Genomic DNA, 16,307 nt, shown 5'->3' with positions numbered 1-16,307 from the left:
TTCAATAAGTTCTCGCAGTAAGATGACAACATAAAGGGATTCCTGAAATCACTAGCAGGCCTTCTGCTTGATCGGCTCACGTGTAACACGATTTCGAGGCTGAGAGCGTTTGGAACAACTTTAGGTACAAGCCTTTTATACGGTTCCCTCAGGGGGCTAATCTTGAGCCCTTCTTCTTCTTCTTCTTCTTCTTCTTGCAGAGCATTGGAAATAAGAGTGAAATATTTAAACGACTACAGTTAAAATGAATCGAAAAAAGCGCGGTTAAAACGAACAATATCACATTAATTGAAGCTACCATTTGAATAAAAAATCAAGGGGTTGACTGGGTCGGTACATTTCGTGTAACGTCCCTCAGCAAACTCGTTACCGTCGGGTGGGTAGCATTCTGAAATTGCCATTCTATTCGTAGCCCTAAATCCTCAAAGCGATACCGGTCTCCCTGAGTCATTATTAACGCACCAACATATGAGTTGGTCGCGATTTTTATCAAAGTGCTGAGGAGAGGATGGAAAATTCATTGGCGTAAGTCCTCACACAGTTTCAAAAGAGTTATTTTTGTCCTGAGATCCCAAAATCAACCAAGCTTATGTTGTTTTTAGCTTGTCGTCACAGCTATCCAGGATGGGGAACATCGTTCGGAGAAAAATGTTTACTCATGCAGGGGTAATCTGGGAACCCTCGCTTGCGGAAATATTATACATGTGCAAGTAAAGGATTTGCCAAAATGCGAAACTCAGCGCAGAATATTTTGACAACGAGTAAACTGACCCGGATCATTCTTTGCATCATCAGCAACACCGAGGTTGCGCGATTCAGAAAACGTTAGCGGTATTAGAACGCTTGCACAATTGACTCTCAACGTGCGGTCCGTATTCGTAGCGATGTGGGTACTTTAAGAATACACATAGCGGCGCGCGATATCTAGCGTGTAGGGCACAAGCAAATATCTGAAGTAAATGATTGTCAAATGTAAGTTTTGCTACTATCGGAACGCCTGTGTCTATAAGACCTTTTCCGCCTTTTGTCCGTTGCCAATAAGCATGGTTCTTTTATAAGCTATTTAGATCTTCGCTAACATTTCAACGAAAAAGTCTGTTATGAGGCTAGCATACAAACATGTGTCCATAGTGTGTCTTGTTGGAAATGTACAACCAATGCAAAAATAACATAGAAGGAAGACCTATTAATTTAAACGTACGAAATTCTTTTACGTATGCTATTTCGGAAAAATCCGTGTTAAAAACTAATCCCGGTCCACTGTCCTTTCGGTACTCAGTATTTATCTATATAATTGCAAGTGCATGTGTTCATACAAATAAGATGTTTGGCATAGCTAGGTATCTTACAGCTTTGTTATTTTCTTACCTGCCACCAGGGGTTGAGCTCCGCCCACATGGAGTCTTGCGTATGGGCAAAATACGGCGGTTTTAGGCCATCAGTGTTGTGGGACCCATCAACAGCTTTTTCGGGAGTGTATTGGATCCCGTACAATTCGTAAACTGAACTCTGAGAAGCCTTCTTTCTCAAGGCATAGTTAACCGCCGACACTATATAACAGGGCATGGTCGTAAGTTTGATGAGTAGTTATGACAGATGTGCGACTGTTGTCAATCAAAGGGATACAATATAGCACATTGCGACTAAAGCATAATTTTTTTGCGGAAAGAACGATTTTGATTTAAGTTGAATGAATAATGAGGATGAGGGAAAACGGCTGAGTATTAATCGCACGTTTGAAACATGTTATCTCCTAATAATGAGCTCAATAACAGTACATATTTTGCCCCCGTTACCATTATATAGCGGAGGCTGTATATTACGAGGCTTAGCCTGAAGAAGAAAGGAGTCTGGATAGATTCTGCCTCATGATGAGTCATTGGTAAGAAATGTTGCGTGTATGAATTATTAGTTAGCCTGCTGGTGAGTAAGCTCACGTCATTCGCTTGTTCTTTTAAAGTTAATGCAATCAGGATACCAGAACATCTACTATGGTTCGTGACGATATACGGAAATCCAATTAGATAGTAATCGAAGAGGAAAGCAAAGAGAATTCTAGTACAGAGCAGACGATAGGTTCTTCTCAGGACAATAACCTGCATGCATCAGCGTTTCCGATGCATTCCATCAGCCGATCCGCCTAAACTTATGCAAAGACGTTATCCTGCCGCAAAGGTCACCCGTGCGTAGACGACCTCGTGCTATTCAGGAGCATCATCAGGTTTTACCTTGGAGATTTTGGCTGCTTTGCCAGTTGTCGTACAGACCTTGGTCTAACTAGATATGAAAGTAGTAGCAATTGCGGTGTACGACACTGAATTATTACAAGAACTCAGAGTTCCTAACTTACAAATACTAGTTCGAATGATACTGCCTTCTTAAAGCGGATATTAGGATTACATATTCTGGCACATAGATGCTCTGTGAACGTATTAACTAATGACTTTTTGTCTATTCCACAAATTAAAAGCTAGTTCGAAATTCTCGAGCCTTTTTATGTGACGAGTCTGTTAGTTAGTTTCAAGGAAAGACAACAGAGATCGATTTAGATTTTTATCTAACGGGAACAATGGTAAGTTCAAATTGGAAGGGGGTACAGAGATTGAATAGAAATTTATGCAGTACGCAATTTAACCATATACGTTGTTGAACTGAAGCTTTTCGTTAGCCAAATGGCGCAAATAATTGTAAATACTTTGATTTGTGTAGGTGCAGACTACTATGGCAGTGGGCGCCGGGTGACTGCTTCATTAACTAGATTGACGTTAACATTTAAATAAACGTTCCAAATTACCTTTTCTTAATATTATACGAGTACGGTCACTAAAGTGATCTACATATACTTATTATAATAATAAAAAGGGTGTTACTGAAGAAAAAGGCGTAAGTTACTTGAATAGTTGGACGTTGTAATGGGAACGAAGTGTGTATTTAAGTGGACGATACTAATGGGCAGCTTTGAAACTCTAAGACCCGTTATACGGAGACAGACAGACAGCCAGCAAAATCCATACATGGACTCAAAAGGGCCAAAAGCATTATCGAACTGCATTTGGATAGGGTAGTACAGCCAGCGAGACGATTCACTTTACCCGCCAAAGTCTTGAGCGTCGGTCTCAGCAGATAGTCTTCAGCAGGTGTATGGCATATATATATGTAATAAATTAATTTATCTGTAGTATTATCGACCCGCCAATTTGGCGGTGCGGGTTGAACCAGCGGCGGCCATATTTACTCGACGCCGCCAGCGGCATATTTGATTGATTTCCCATAACGGTGAGTGCGTTTGTGGTTTATTTTCATCATCATAACATTAAATCTGCCTCACAAAAGGGCAAGATTGTCTACCATATTGCCGGCGAAAAAAAGTTCATTTTAAACAAATGAAAAATAAACCATTTGTCCATGTATAATATCGGTAGGTTACGGCTCGAGTATATTACAGAATCTACACCGCATAATGATATTGTGTTATTATTATTTGTTTTATAAATACCGAAACCTCTTTGTGAGCCTACGTTTATAATGGAAAATATTATCTGGAGAATCAATTTTCAATGCGTTAGAGTTCCAGTACGTAGAGAAGCCAGTTCCTGGTCAGTAACTCAGGTTTTAGAAGTATCGTAGAAGATCTAATGCAATGAGCTTGCATAGCGGCTGGCCTCAGGAAAACTAGCAATTGATGGAAAAGTTACTTGGATGTATGTTTAAGGTTTCGACTTGAGATATCATGAAAAACCGAGCACTGTACATTCGAATATTGTAAGACTAAAACTAGAGATAGAAAGGCGTAAAGAGTAACTACGACATCATTTACGAGTAGATTTATAAGTATGGTATATATATTGCTAAACTTGGTTTTGTTTGGCAGGTTTCGCTTAACATAAAGAATAACAGATATATAATGGATTATACATACCATTGTATAGAGTTTCGTAATATTTATTCTGGAAAAAATAAGGTTATTCCATTTAATATTTTTTATTATTTATCATCAAAGTAACAATAATAACATTATTGAATTAAATATCTTGGAGTGCCTCCCCTCACAGCTCGTGAAGGTATTTAAGTTAGAATTGTGAATCCTTTGCTGGAATATTTTGCACTGTTTAATTAATATACCGTTTCAATAAATTTACCACTAGAGCCGGGCTACTGCAGTGACAGTTTTGCGTCCTTCGATTCCACTTAATTAAATCGCAGCGGTGACTTCATCAAAACTGTCAAGATAACGCTTGTTTACTCGTGATCGAATAAATTAAATAAATAATCCCTATAAATAAATGTAATACAAGCTCTTGTCAAAATGTTTTGTTTACCGATGCAAAGTAAACAAATCCTTTTGGTGACAGAGGCTTGCCGTACGGGAACGGGTTCATCAGGTCGCACATAGGCTTGTCCTTCCGATTTGACATTCTGAAATTTTCACAGAACGAACAATGGCGTATGAGATGAATACGCGTATAATCACGCGATCTCTACGACCGTATTTTACATTATATAATATAAACTTGTTTATTTTACAAATGGTCTGTATATAGCAAGTGGAATTCTACAATGTCTTGACGTTGTTTAGGGTTCTATCGCGTTAAATGATTACTACGTCACTGCCGTGTCATCGGTTTCATTTCGAACTTGCTTAGAAGTCTAAAATCTGAACGTCCTTAAGTTTCGTGGAAATCCTTGTAAGTAACGAACCCTTTTTGCATATTGGAACTTGTGTTATTAATCGTCGGCTGTGGCTTGAGTTTTATCACTGTATGAGAGAGTGATGACACTGAGCCAGTAGCATATGGGAAACTTTTTGTCCAGTCAAGATATATGGCTATAGTTTTCCGTGCCGAAACTCCAAAACGGTCGAACGCGTACCTGTCGGCTCAAAAACTAGTCAATAGGCCCACTATACGCTTTAAGTCAATTTTTGGCTGCTGGAAAAAGTCGTGCGACTTCAAGCAGAAAATGCCGACCGATCATAGAAAACACACATAGCAGTTTAAAATTTGAAAGACAGATTTTCGTGGTATACCTACTCGTGTAAACTGGGCTGCTTTATATAGCAAAATTTTGCCGAAGTTCCTATGCTGTCTTTACCTTCACCAAATTCGGCGCAATTAGGATACTGCAAGTGTAGTCCTTGTAAATGGAACGATTATAAGCGAAATTTGTTGAACTGCTTTTCCGGGATACCCAAAACCAACGTCGTATGCTAGAAATGCCGGCTTTCGCAGAGTCTGCACGCGGATGAACGCGACACGAATCACAAGCAGGCTATTCTGTTGCATCTCTACTACATAGACACTCGTTTAATATCAAGCGGCAAGTTGAAGGCAAAAGATTAGAGGTCGCCTGCTAGCCTTTCTAATAAATCTCCGTATGTAACAAACGTCTGATTGTTAGTTCTTTTCGAAAGCACCGCATTACAACAACAGGTTCCATGAAGAGCTATGTAATTTTTTCATAAAACTAGAATATCCTACATTTCAGGGAGATCATAGAGTTCGTCATATAACTGGAATGACTAAGACTAGCGGGTAAGTGAGAGAAGCTTATTAGTTTCGCTCGCATGTAATAATATTTCATTTTTTTTTATTGTTTGAAGCAATGAATGGCCAACGGCTTAAACACCGGATGTAAAACATGAAACTTTCATTATTAGTTATTTTGTATGTAAATTTGCAGCTAAATTTCAAGGCAGGAATTAATAAAGATAGGTAAAGATAGTTAATTTATTTGTAAAGCTACAAGCTGCATATGGAGCTGCGTTCTTTAATGTTTACAAGTTCGTTTCAGCTCTAGCCGTGCTAAAAAATCCCGATCGTCTGCATGTTTCGGTGTATTGCAACGATTTCGCTAATGTTCAAATATATGCATGTTGAAAGTACATCTTGCAACTGAACTTGCTCATAGTTTCTAGTAATATATTGGTCCGACTCGTCTAAAATTATCGTTCACTTGTGATCGCGAGTTTTATCTCTCTTCTGAAAAGTTGCTCATATTAAATGCTAAGGCTCTCGGCGACTGCTGGGTATGTGGATTGGTACCTTTCAGGGCCTAAGTGTCCTGTTTTTAGCGTACGTATTCATGGTCCTATCAGTCAAGTAAACAGCAACTGCAAGCAAATGCACATGGCTACCAAAAAGCGTCAAAAACTACAAATTAACTAAATACTAATAAGCAGAAATAACGGCACCCACAGAAGCGAAAAAAAGTCGTCCCACAGTGACTTATAACCTAAAAGGACAAGAAAATAATTTTGATTAGACACTGAAAGTGCTTTTAATGTCTTTTGTGCTCTAAAACCGAAAGCCGATAACGTCGCCTGCTCAACGATATGTTTGTCGGTTTCCTATAGATATCGTTGCATTGTCCTTTGACGGTATTGTGATTATGAGCTATACATGCAACTTGCTTGATAAAAGGAAGGCTTCAAAAGAAAACTGACGTGAAAACTCGACCAGAGTAGAAGTTCTTCGAAGGATCGCATGCGTTTACCAGCAAGACTATCCCAAGACCGTGATTTTGATATTATTGATTTCGGTAATAGGTGCCACCAGAAATGATCGGCTACAATGATTCCGATGCAATAGAAATACGTTCATGATAGGCGAATTTGTGTCAATGAGATAATGACAGGGCACTTATTTTACGGGTCGTCTGAAACATTGCTTATGACTTTGGCTGCAAACACTTCTCCAGTCGACCCTATCCATCAGGATTTGATTGCCCAAAAACGATGTAATGTGCTTCTAACATAATAAAGATGTATCCGAATTATATCCATGGTTTGAACTTTTCGTTGATCAAACGATGCAAGAACTAAGTGAATCGTCTGAAAAAAACAAAACAATACGATAGTAACGGAAAACCACTATCAAAAGTTTAGACCTCCAAGAGTTCGATGTTCGATCCTGCATAATGAATCTTTTTTAGCGGCGTCTGTAAATAACCATTTCGGTATAATAAGACGCTGACTGGCACTGGCAGACAGCTTAACATACCAGCAGCAAGCTGAAATAGTTACAATTATACAGAATCTGTATATGATGACCTGAATTAGTGAGTATTACTGAGTACTATGACGTGACATAAAGCTCGCCTTCTGATCCACATCTTCGGCTAAGTGTCAGCTTTTATACTAATCAACAATAATGTAACGCAGGGGTTCTTCGCTAGTGTTTATTTCAGTATGACAAATTAATTTAAGCATCGATTGTTTTTTCTTATGAGAATGGCTTCTCTGAGTTGCCTGCTGATCAGCTACGTCTAACTAATACATCTGGTCGGCTAGATGGCTATACTAACTTAATGAAAAACATGGAAAATAAGTCTTTGGCCTAATTGCTGGTCGTATCCACACAATTTGGCTGTGTCTCTTGATTTTGGTGAAACTTTTGTTCATATAAGGCTTGGAACCAACCAAGAAGCCTTAGCTTGATACTTAATTCCAATGCTGGATTGTCTACTCAGATTAGAAGCTTTCTGAAAACAGCTTTATTCTACTGGTACGGACCTTTGATCCTTTCGAAAGTCAATTGTCTTATAAGTAGCTTGGGGCAAAAAAAGACGTCCTAACTTTCCATTTCAGGAGCGGCTGATGCTAACATGAGCCGCCTCATCTATTTACTGGCTACGTCTGATGCATCAACGTTCATATGAGGCTTGTTTTTACTTTTCTAGTGCTAAACTTCGCATCAGATCCTTTATTAAATTTCCCGTCGCCGCTGCGCTGTACTCGACGATATTCTAGTTAAGCACAGTACTATCCATACACACAGCAAGTCATAAATTATACAGATTTAAAGCTGTATAGCGGATCGTTATATAGAATGAACAACTGCTAGATGTTACGTAAAATATTTTAGAAAAACAAAGCTGAAATAAATATTCTCATATAAGTAGCTCCTCAAGCGTTTTTTCGTTGTACATCACAAATACTTACAGGTTCCCAGATTACGTACAACCACTGTTGTTTTCGTGTGATATAGTCTTTAGTCTACAAGTGTTTTTACTTACTATATAATATATATATATAGTATATAGCTATATAATAATAATGCCAATGCAACCACCATCCGGGGTAATATATCGTCGTTCATTTAAAACGAGTTCACGTAAACGCATCTCTTTTACTTAAGTCAGCTTATTATAACAATGATAATAACGGTAACAATGGCCCACACTTTGACCTAGTAATGTTACAGTTGCCAATTAGACACTGAAATGCTTTTCGTTGTATGTCTAAAACTGTGCCTGGACATTGCGTTAGTGATTCGATATCTTCGGTGTACATGCTTTTACTGGTAAGAGCTTGTAACTTCTGCATTATAATAAAATCTGTAGTTATTAGGAATTATAAATAAATAACAAAATTGCAATTTAACCCCAGCTTGACGAGTTCATACGATTATTAAATTTTAGCTTTGGTCATGAAGGTAATCTAACGGCGTATTCATCGCACCCTGAGCATCGTGTTGCTCGATCAACGTATGTGGGGTAATAATCCCCTTGCTGGGGCGGTTCCGCGTGTACGGACACCCCAACAGAGTTGCCCATTAGTGGCACCAGCATTGACAGACAGCTCGAATTGATACTCGCAGAACGAAAAATGCGGCCTCGGGCGAACAGAACAAGTTTTCAAGGGATCGCAGGAGGATAGGTGACGACTAATCCAGAAATCATTTACAAATTACTGCTTATTGAAAACCACTATACGAAAATACAAGAAATGCTAGTTTTCTCCAGCTATATTGAACGCCAGATAGTAAAATAGCTGATCGAAACAACTAACCCTCTGACACCATTACGGTTATCGATATCTATGCGACGTCTAAATCGACTAAATGGATTGGATATAGAGTAAATTTCTTCTAATCGTTTGAAATTAATATAGTTAAACCCAAAAACGCCTCCTATCTCTTCATCTTCACGGCTCTAAAAATGTAATAGAGAATTGCGTCACATATGTTATTATGTCAGTGTAACTTTGTCCTATAGGCATTGGTGCTTTGACTGGATTCTAGTCTTGAGTTCATTGAGATAGGCCGATAGGCAGGCTTATATTCGTTGTTGAAATTATTACCTGTATGAGAGCTTTGCAGATCAACTATAAAAAAAAAAACGCAGTAAATACACGGTTATTATTTCTGTGTGGTAGCACAAACCTGACACAGTGACAATTCTCAGACTTTTCGCATTTTGTCAAGCAGTCAACGACGAATCCTCTGTTCGGCATTCGTCCAGTCTTCTTATCTTTCTTAAACACGCCGGCGGTCATGACAAAGCCATCGCCGAATACGATTGAGAAGACAAATGCTGACAGCACACAGACGCATAACGCGTTACGAACGAAGGCCTCACATAGCACCGTCCGCCGCGCCTGCAATAGTTATGAGAATAGAGCTAAATCAAATGAAAGCCTCATACACATATGTCTACTTTGGATTAAACGTTTTCTGTATTTAGAACATTACACTAGAATGTACTTTCCAGAAGGCCGATAACGATAAACAAATTGAATATTCTGTGCCAAGATTCGCTTTTAACCCCACGTTCGATAAGAGCCACAAAAGGCGCCACGCGTCGTGCAGTCGGAAAGAACATGCAAAATCCCATAGCATATGTATAATTTACAAGAATACAATCACGTACGTTATTGTCTAATAAACAATTTATCTCGCCTCGCCGACCGATTGAAAATCCTAAACATTATTGAGAACGAACGGCTGTACAAAAATCCGACCCAACTTGTCCTTTGTCAATCTTTGATCAGGTTACAGCGGCATACAAGGGCGCGCTCGTCTCGACTTATCCTACCGCCTTCCCCCGTTCCCCAGTATAAGGTGTATTAATATTCGTAAGAAATTGTACTCTCCCAATCTCAGACACCGTCTGCATATTTGCAGCTATTTAGAGGTGAACTCCAACATACCTTTGTGCATGGCTCGTTTATTATTTTTAATAGGCTTAAATGAGCGTCTGAGAAAGAACTTATGTTGTAAAAAGAGAGATATTCCTCCTAACCTTAGTATAACAAATTAATAACAAAACACTATAACAGCTAAGGGAAAGCGATGCTCAGTCATTCCACACAACAGACGCTTCATAGAACTGCCAGCTACTGAACACGCAGCAATGTTGATGAAAATTCACCATTTGCTTTTGCCAGCTGGTTTTCAGCGGTTTCACTTACTAGGTAAAACTTTATACTACATCATCTGCCCGAGATCTGTCTGTTTAGATGGCTGCTAAGGATAAAGTGTGCGTTTTCCTGGTATATGTCCCCATCTTGTCACAGATGTCTTTTCATGGGTGAGTCGAAAGGCCACCCGATGCTGAGCCGCTACTAGTCTCCGTGTTTCTAGTTTTACGTCCCGTATCGCTGTTAGGCATTCTACCACACGGCCGGCACTCACCCGGTACTCAACGAACTGTGTCTATGCCTCAGTTTGAATTTAGGCCACAACGTGTCCCTACAATTACGTCACCCACTAGGCCATCACATATATTTTTTCAATGCAACGTCGAATGCTGAGCTCGGAAGTTACAGATGATCCCACAACAGCGGAACTCCTGAATGCCAGTTGGTCAGCGCGAAAGGTGCAACAAAACAACTCAGCTTCATGCGACGAAACATAGATTACACGAACCTAACTTTATACCATGCTTATGACAATATAGCCGAGGTAAGTTAAGAATTAGAAGTTGGCAACTAGCTGAGCCATGCTTGGCGACTTTAGAAAATATCTAAGTCCGCTTAGTGAATATGATTGAAGAACGCATTAGTAGTATTTTACATTGAGGGGAAACAAGGTAAAGCTGTATTACTCTATTTATTCGTACATAATATAGCCGCTATTGTTACATTGGTCCGGCTGGGGATTTTATGTGCTTTGCACAATTAACATGCGTGTTACTGGAAGTTCCCTGATACTCTGGTAACTCCTTTGTTGCGGAGAGAAATGGTTGTGTTTTGAGGCAACAAAACCATAGCACAATCTTAATGTAGACGTGCTGCGCACCTATGCAGCCCAAACGTCTAAGGTTTTTCCCTCAACATAATAATGGGTTCCAATTAAGTGAGTGTGTGATTGCAATGCAATGATTTCCGATGGACGTTACTCCTTGGGTAGGTTGCAATGCAAAAGTTCTACTTTAGGTTTATTTCTTGCTTGAAGCTATGAGACGACCTTAAGTTTCAGTAACATCATACGCGTATTTTGTATTCAAACGTGTTTTGGTCAAGGCGAAACGATTTCAACTGGAGTGAAGTTTAATCCATTAAAGTTGTACAATCACACTTCACTACTTACGCAGTCTTAAAATGAGCGTCTTATAAAAAATGGTAGTTCGAGGACCCAGTAGTACAATGTGCGCATATAGATACATTTGCTTAATACTTAGACAGCTTTCATAGATGACCTAACGCAAGAAAACCTCTATATAGACATAGAGAGACTATGGATTTACAGGCCGGAACTCTTTCATTTTATTCCTTTTTTTTTTTTGGGCGAGCAAATTAAAGTAATGTTATGTTTTTTTTTATGCTTATTATTAAGAGGAGCCAATAAAATAATGCTGGACACGCGGCCCGAGCAAAAAGAGCCTTTGACTTGATCCAGTTAAAAACTCTGCCGAAGAGATACCCCTAAAACGGTCCTGGTTCAGGACATTATCTTTATTTAGCAGCATTAAAGCATTAAAGAAAAAGAAACATGAAATATTCGATATTAAAGAATTATACAAGAATAAATAAAGGATTCGTCCAGTGTTCCAGTGGCGTAGAACTCGCGCGTGCGCGTTTCCCCGATTAACTTGTAACCGTTTTTTTGGAAGATTAAGTAAACTTCACTTGTACCAAGATGTTAACGACCGTATGATCATACACTTATTATTGAAATGTAATTTTTTGAAGCTGCTTTTCATAATAAAACAACATCAGGCCTTCTATTTTAGTGTTCATTTGGGTTGGCCAAAGAGAACTATTCCATGGTGTTTGCAACTTGATCTATAGAAATTTACCCACAAGACGTAAAGTAAATTAATTTTTAAAAAATATCGCAATTACTCGCGATTAAGTCACGATTTTTCGGCGGATCAGTCCTTCTACAAGTCCCAGCCATACTGCGCCTACCTCCGCAATTTATTCCAGCATTACTTAACTCGAGTGAAGTATCATCAAGGCCGATATTTTGTTTTAATAGTCCCTAGTTTTATCAAGCACTGTTTTTCGGTCTACTAGTTGAATACAATGAATAAGCCCATTTATTCGTTTCCTCTTCGTATACCCGCGGAATTCACTGCAAACAGTCCGCACAAATAACCTTATTATAAGACAGGAACGCTTCAGAACAAGACATGATATTTACTAGTGTTAAAAAGAAAGATAATTATATCTCGTGGATTTCTTACGGGTAAACTGAAATAAAATATGGCGCAAAGATGCTCGAAATGATAGCAACGCAGTTTGCTAGCGGAGATTTGATTAGTAAGGACTACTCTGTGACATGTTATACTGACTAATACTGAAGCATTATTGTTTCGTTTGGTTTTACGGGCGACTTTTATTGGAATGGGACACATCGATATCGACCACTGATGGACGGCGAATACTTTAGGAGTTTTTTGTGCGTGAGAGTTGTTTTTCATCTATTTTTTTTCAAAACGAAATCAATCAAAGGTGATAAAAAAATACCGAGTAGAAATTCTGCACAATTTTTTAAAATTAGTAATAATAATACGCGTGAAAAATGCGTGCAGTCTCGAAAAACACCACTTGTCGAATATGCGATAACGGTTTACAACGGATGGAGCGAAAATTAGTTGTTCTAGGCACATGGTCAAGGACATTGATGTGAACTTTCAGGTCATAAGGAGTATTGGGTCTAGCGTTGCATATTCGCACACTACCCTGGGTCTGGGTCGAACTTCGTGAAGCGTGACGGAGGTTAGAAGAGGCTTTAGCAGCGTCTGCGCCTTAGTCAAGGTCCTAAACGCATCTAGCAGATGAGTTTGAATTCAGCGAGACAAATAAGTAGCGACAATAACAAGAGCTTAAAAAATATTAGTTGGATAGCCGACTTTGAACGAAAATTAACAGCGCTAAATAGCATTTTGCGATTTACACTAGTTGCTACGTTTATTATTATTTCTACTGCAAATATTGTCAAGAAGCAAACCGAAGATATCTCTTCGCAGCTCGAAGAATTCCAGTCGCTATGGTGTCCTCTATAGGAAGTTGGGCCCATAACCCAATTAGTTCGATACTCAGCAATAAGCTAGAGACTTTTTCAGTCGTTAACACTGGCTTCCCACACGGTCGCTACCAAGCAGCGTATCATAATAAAAGGGATACTCATTTACCGCATATATCATCTTATTATCGGCTCTACTTTTTTTGAGAATAATTTTTTTGAAATGGCTGGGAAGCAGCAGCGCAGCGAGTGGTTAATTCCTTATTGGTTCCAGGCGATGCAAATGCTTTACGCGATTGTGCTTCGTTGTAGTGGACATGCGACTTCGTCATGCTTAGTTATGGTTCCTTCGTCTCAAACGGCAACTTCAGATGGCTCCAGGGTAGCTTTGTAGTGTCCTGTTTTTGGGGAGTAGACGCGATTATTTAAGAGAAATAGGCGTAATTTTATTTTTATATGCTGAAATAAAGTGCACTTCTTACTGTGAAAAACGTCCCAGCTATTTTACCAATAGCTTATTTATTGCAATACCAAGGATTATGATTGTATCGTGAGACCACCATTGCCTTGATAGCATTAATATTGTCTCAGAAGGATAGCTGTTTTATCTTCAATCCAAGAATGCACCATTATTATTATTATTATTTTTATTTTTATCCATGACCTTTTGCCATTTCGATGGTGACCTATTTATTCTGCTGCTGTAGAAATCTGTAGGGGTACACGAGTCTAAAAAGTTCCTCATTTCGACATTACGTTGAGGTTAAAATATTTTTTCAATGAAGGAATTGTTGAGCATGTTAATATATGGAAGCAATGTCTGGCGAGTATGACGGATGACAGAAAGCCTCTAGTTGTATCTTTGTCGCTATGATTCTTAAGGTATAACACCAAGCGTTGCCGTGCAATAGAAGTGTATACTTCTGTTCACTAATCCTTCTTGCTCGATGCAAAGTCTTTTTATGACCTCCTCCAATTTTTAACAAGCGTTTCGGTCTCTCTTAAACAACGTGGCACCTATTTGTGCAATTTTTTCACTGAATATTTAAAGTATGATATTCTTACGTACGCTTAACTTGAGTGCTAACGCGTATGCTTTTTGAAGCGAATCACTTCCACCACAGCTCCCCAGCTCTTCCTCGCAAGGGGTTTTTCACGAGACTAATTTTCTTACTAACCATTGTGGCTCCGGATTTCTTTTAAACTAACGGCTCACGATGTTTCCAGAAGTAGAACTTTCACCAAATACGAAACTTATACGGCGAATTGTCTATATCGCTGTAGTTCCGAGATGGAACCCATATTCGTAAGTTACTCGAATTTTCAGATCTTCCCTAGCTTGCTTCATCCCGTCTCCTAAAAGCTCGAGTGACGGAATCCGAATGGACGGTCTCAGATTTCAAATAGTATGAGCGCATCTTAAATACAAAAAAAAAAAAGTGTCGCTAGATGTCGCACCGTTATAAAATAGCGCCATCTTGAAATATGAGATAGATGTTTGTTACGTTGTAAGCTGAACGACCTGATACTATACGCCTCTACTCGGTGGACATTGAAGAATATTTAATAGAGCTTTGCGAGCGTTCTTTACGAAATCATCGACAATAATTGAGTGTTCGAGAGGTGGTTTAAGTACGTATGCAGAAATAAACAGCTTGAATCAGAGAAGAGAGAGCATTTGAAGTAGTAAAGGTAGACCATGACGTAAATCACTTTTTTGCCCATGGTCTAAGTCCTCTTGGCGCGTATTGCCTTACTAGGCCTTAGGCGATAAAAGTTATGCTCGGTCACTTAAAATTCTTGCGCCTGTATGCCAAGGACGAGTACGTCCAGTAATAGCGAAGCTTAAAAGCTAACACCATTCTTCTTTCGCGCGTAATATTAAAGGCTTTTAAATGCAGTCGCAAAATATAGCGATCTTGTTGCTTTCGAGGTCGTGTCAATGTTTCTATGTCCCATTGTCTTAAAAGTAGATACTACTACTACAGTGCATTTCAGAAATAACAAAACCTAACGTGGTACAACCTATCCCTATTGTGTCGTAACTAGGCTAATGCAGTTCCTTCCTCATTGCTTCTACAAAAACAAATTCAACAAATGGTAGGAAAACGCATTTGCAGTGATGCTCTATAGCACCTTCTATAGACCAGCAATAGGCCTAGCTCACAAAACTCGCAACCCTTTCTTGATAAAGCGCATACGTGGCATCTGTACAAATTCACTTCGGCGCTATTTTCAGTTAGAAGCCATTAGAACGAACACCGGTAGACGCGTTGAGATATTGAGACTTACAACGCAAAACGAACGTAGGTAGATATTGACATTCGTACTCGAACCTGTTTGTCCTATTCTATGTGTGTTCTTTATACGAAAACGCCTACACAAACTAAACATATAGGCTTCACTTGAATTAAAATAAGAATCAAGACACAAGCTTTTTACGTCTTTCACCTTGCCCATGGCTTGGATTTTAATAGATCCCACAGATCTCTGCGGCCAAGCCACTAATGGAAAATGATCACGTTAAGAAACACTTGGTTTTTGTTGTTGCGCGCACGTGAATACACATTACTTAGATTAAAGTAAGGAAAATTCTCGATTTACTTTCACGGATTGTCAGCAGCAGGAGGAAGGAAGCCGTTGTTTTAAAGCAAGCACACTCACCTCGTGAAGAAGGCCGAATCTACATCCACCGCGCGACATGTCGCCTCACCGGCGACGCCGTCCGATATTTAAGCCGTCGGCCACTTGTCTTCAGTATCTTCGGTGCCACGGATGAAGAGATGAGTTGCCAGTACAAGTGAGAACGGAGATCAAAAGGTCGCCCTTATGCGAGCAAAATACCTTCGACCGATCTCACGGCTCTGTAACAATACACACTCTGCTTTCGTGAGGGGCTTCTCTATCCAAAGCACGGTATTACACCCTTGGTCTCTGCTAAGCGAGAACCACGCACTAAACTTTCGCGAGCGTTCTGTCGCACTGTGACTGCAGTGGTTAGCAAGCCAGACTGTTGAGCGAGGAAAATCGAAAGCCACCCAGCGAGTGAGCGCCCGGTTGGTCCGTCATTGCGACTTTAGCTTGAGTAGTCGTGGCGGAAACGGGCAAAAATCTTTG

At 39.5% G+C, this 16,307-nt stretch overlaps 1 protein-coding gene across 4 annotated transcripts in view; it reads right to left on the bottom strand.

Moving 5' to 3' along the window:
- Positions 1–16,279, bottom strand: part of LOC111254839 (fucolectin-1-like) — a 26,807-nt gene extending 10,528 nt beyond the window's left edge. The window contains exons 1-6 of one of the 4 annotated variants that reach the window (XM_022816114.2): positions 15,855–16,278; positions 14,369–14,608; positions 9,162–9,376; positions 4,320–4,416; positions 3,920–3,947; positions 1,369–1,550 (exon numbers count right to left, since the gene is read on the bottom strand). In XM_022816114.2, the coding sequence (XP_022671849.1) occupies positions 1,369–1,550; positions 3,920–3,947; positions 4,320–4,416; positions 9,162–9,376; positions 14,369–14,371 (525 nt within the window). In that variant the 5' untranslated portion in view covers positions 14,372–14,608; positions 15,855–16,278. Of the gene's footprint in view, positions 1–1,368; positions 1,551–3,919; positions 3,948–4,319; positions 4,417–9,161; positions 9,377–14,259; positions 14,279–14,368; positions 14,609–15,854 lie in introns of those variants that run through there. The other 3 variants (XM_086979837.1, XM_022816104.2, XM_086979832.1) reach the window with 3 other exon arrangements.
- Positions 16,280–16,307: the final 28 nt, after the last annotated feature.

The sequence above is a fragment of the Varroa destructor genome, unplaced genomic scaffold (assembly GCF_002443255.2).
Source record: "Varroa destructor unplaced genomic scaffold, Vdes_3.0 BEIS01000001.1, whole genome shotgun sequence".
Lineage (NCBI taxonomy): Eukaryota > Metazoa > Arthropoda > Arachnida > Mesostigmata > Varroidae > Varroa > Varroa destructor.
Note: the sequence above shows the minus strand (reverse complement) of the source record. Positions and strands in the feature narration are given on the sequence as shown.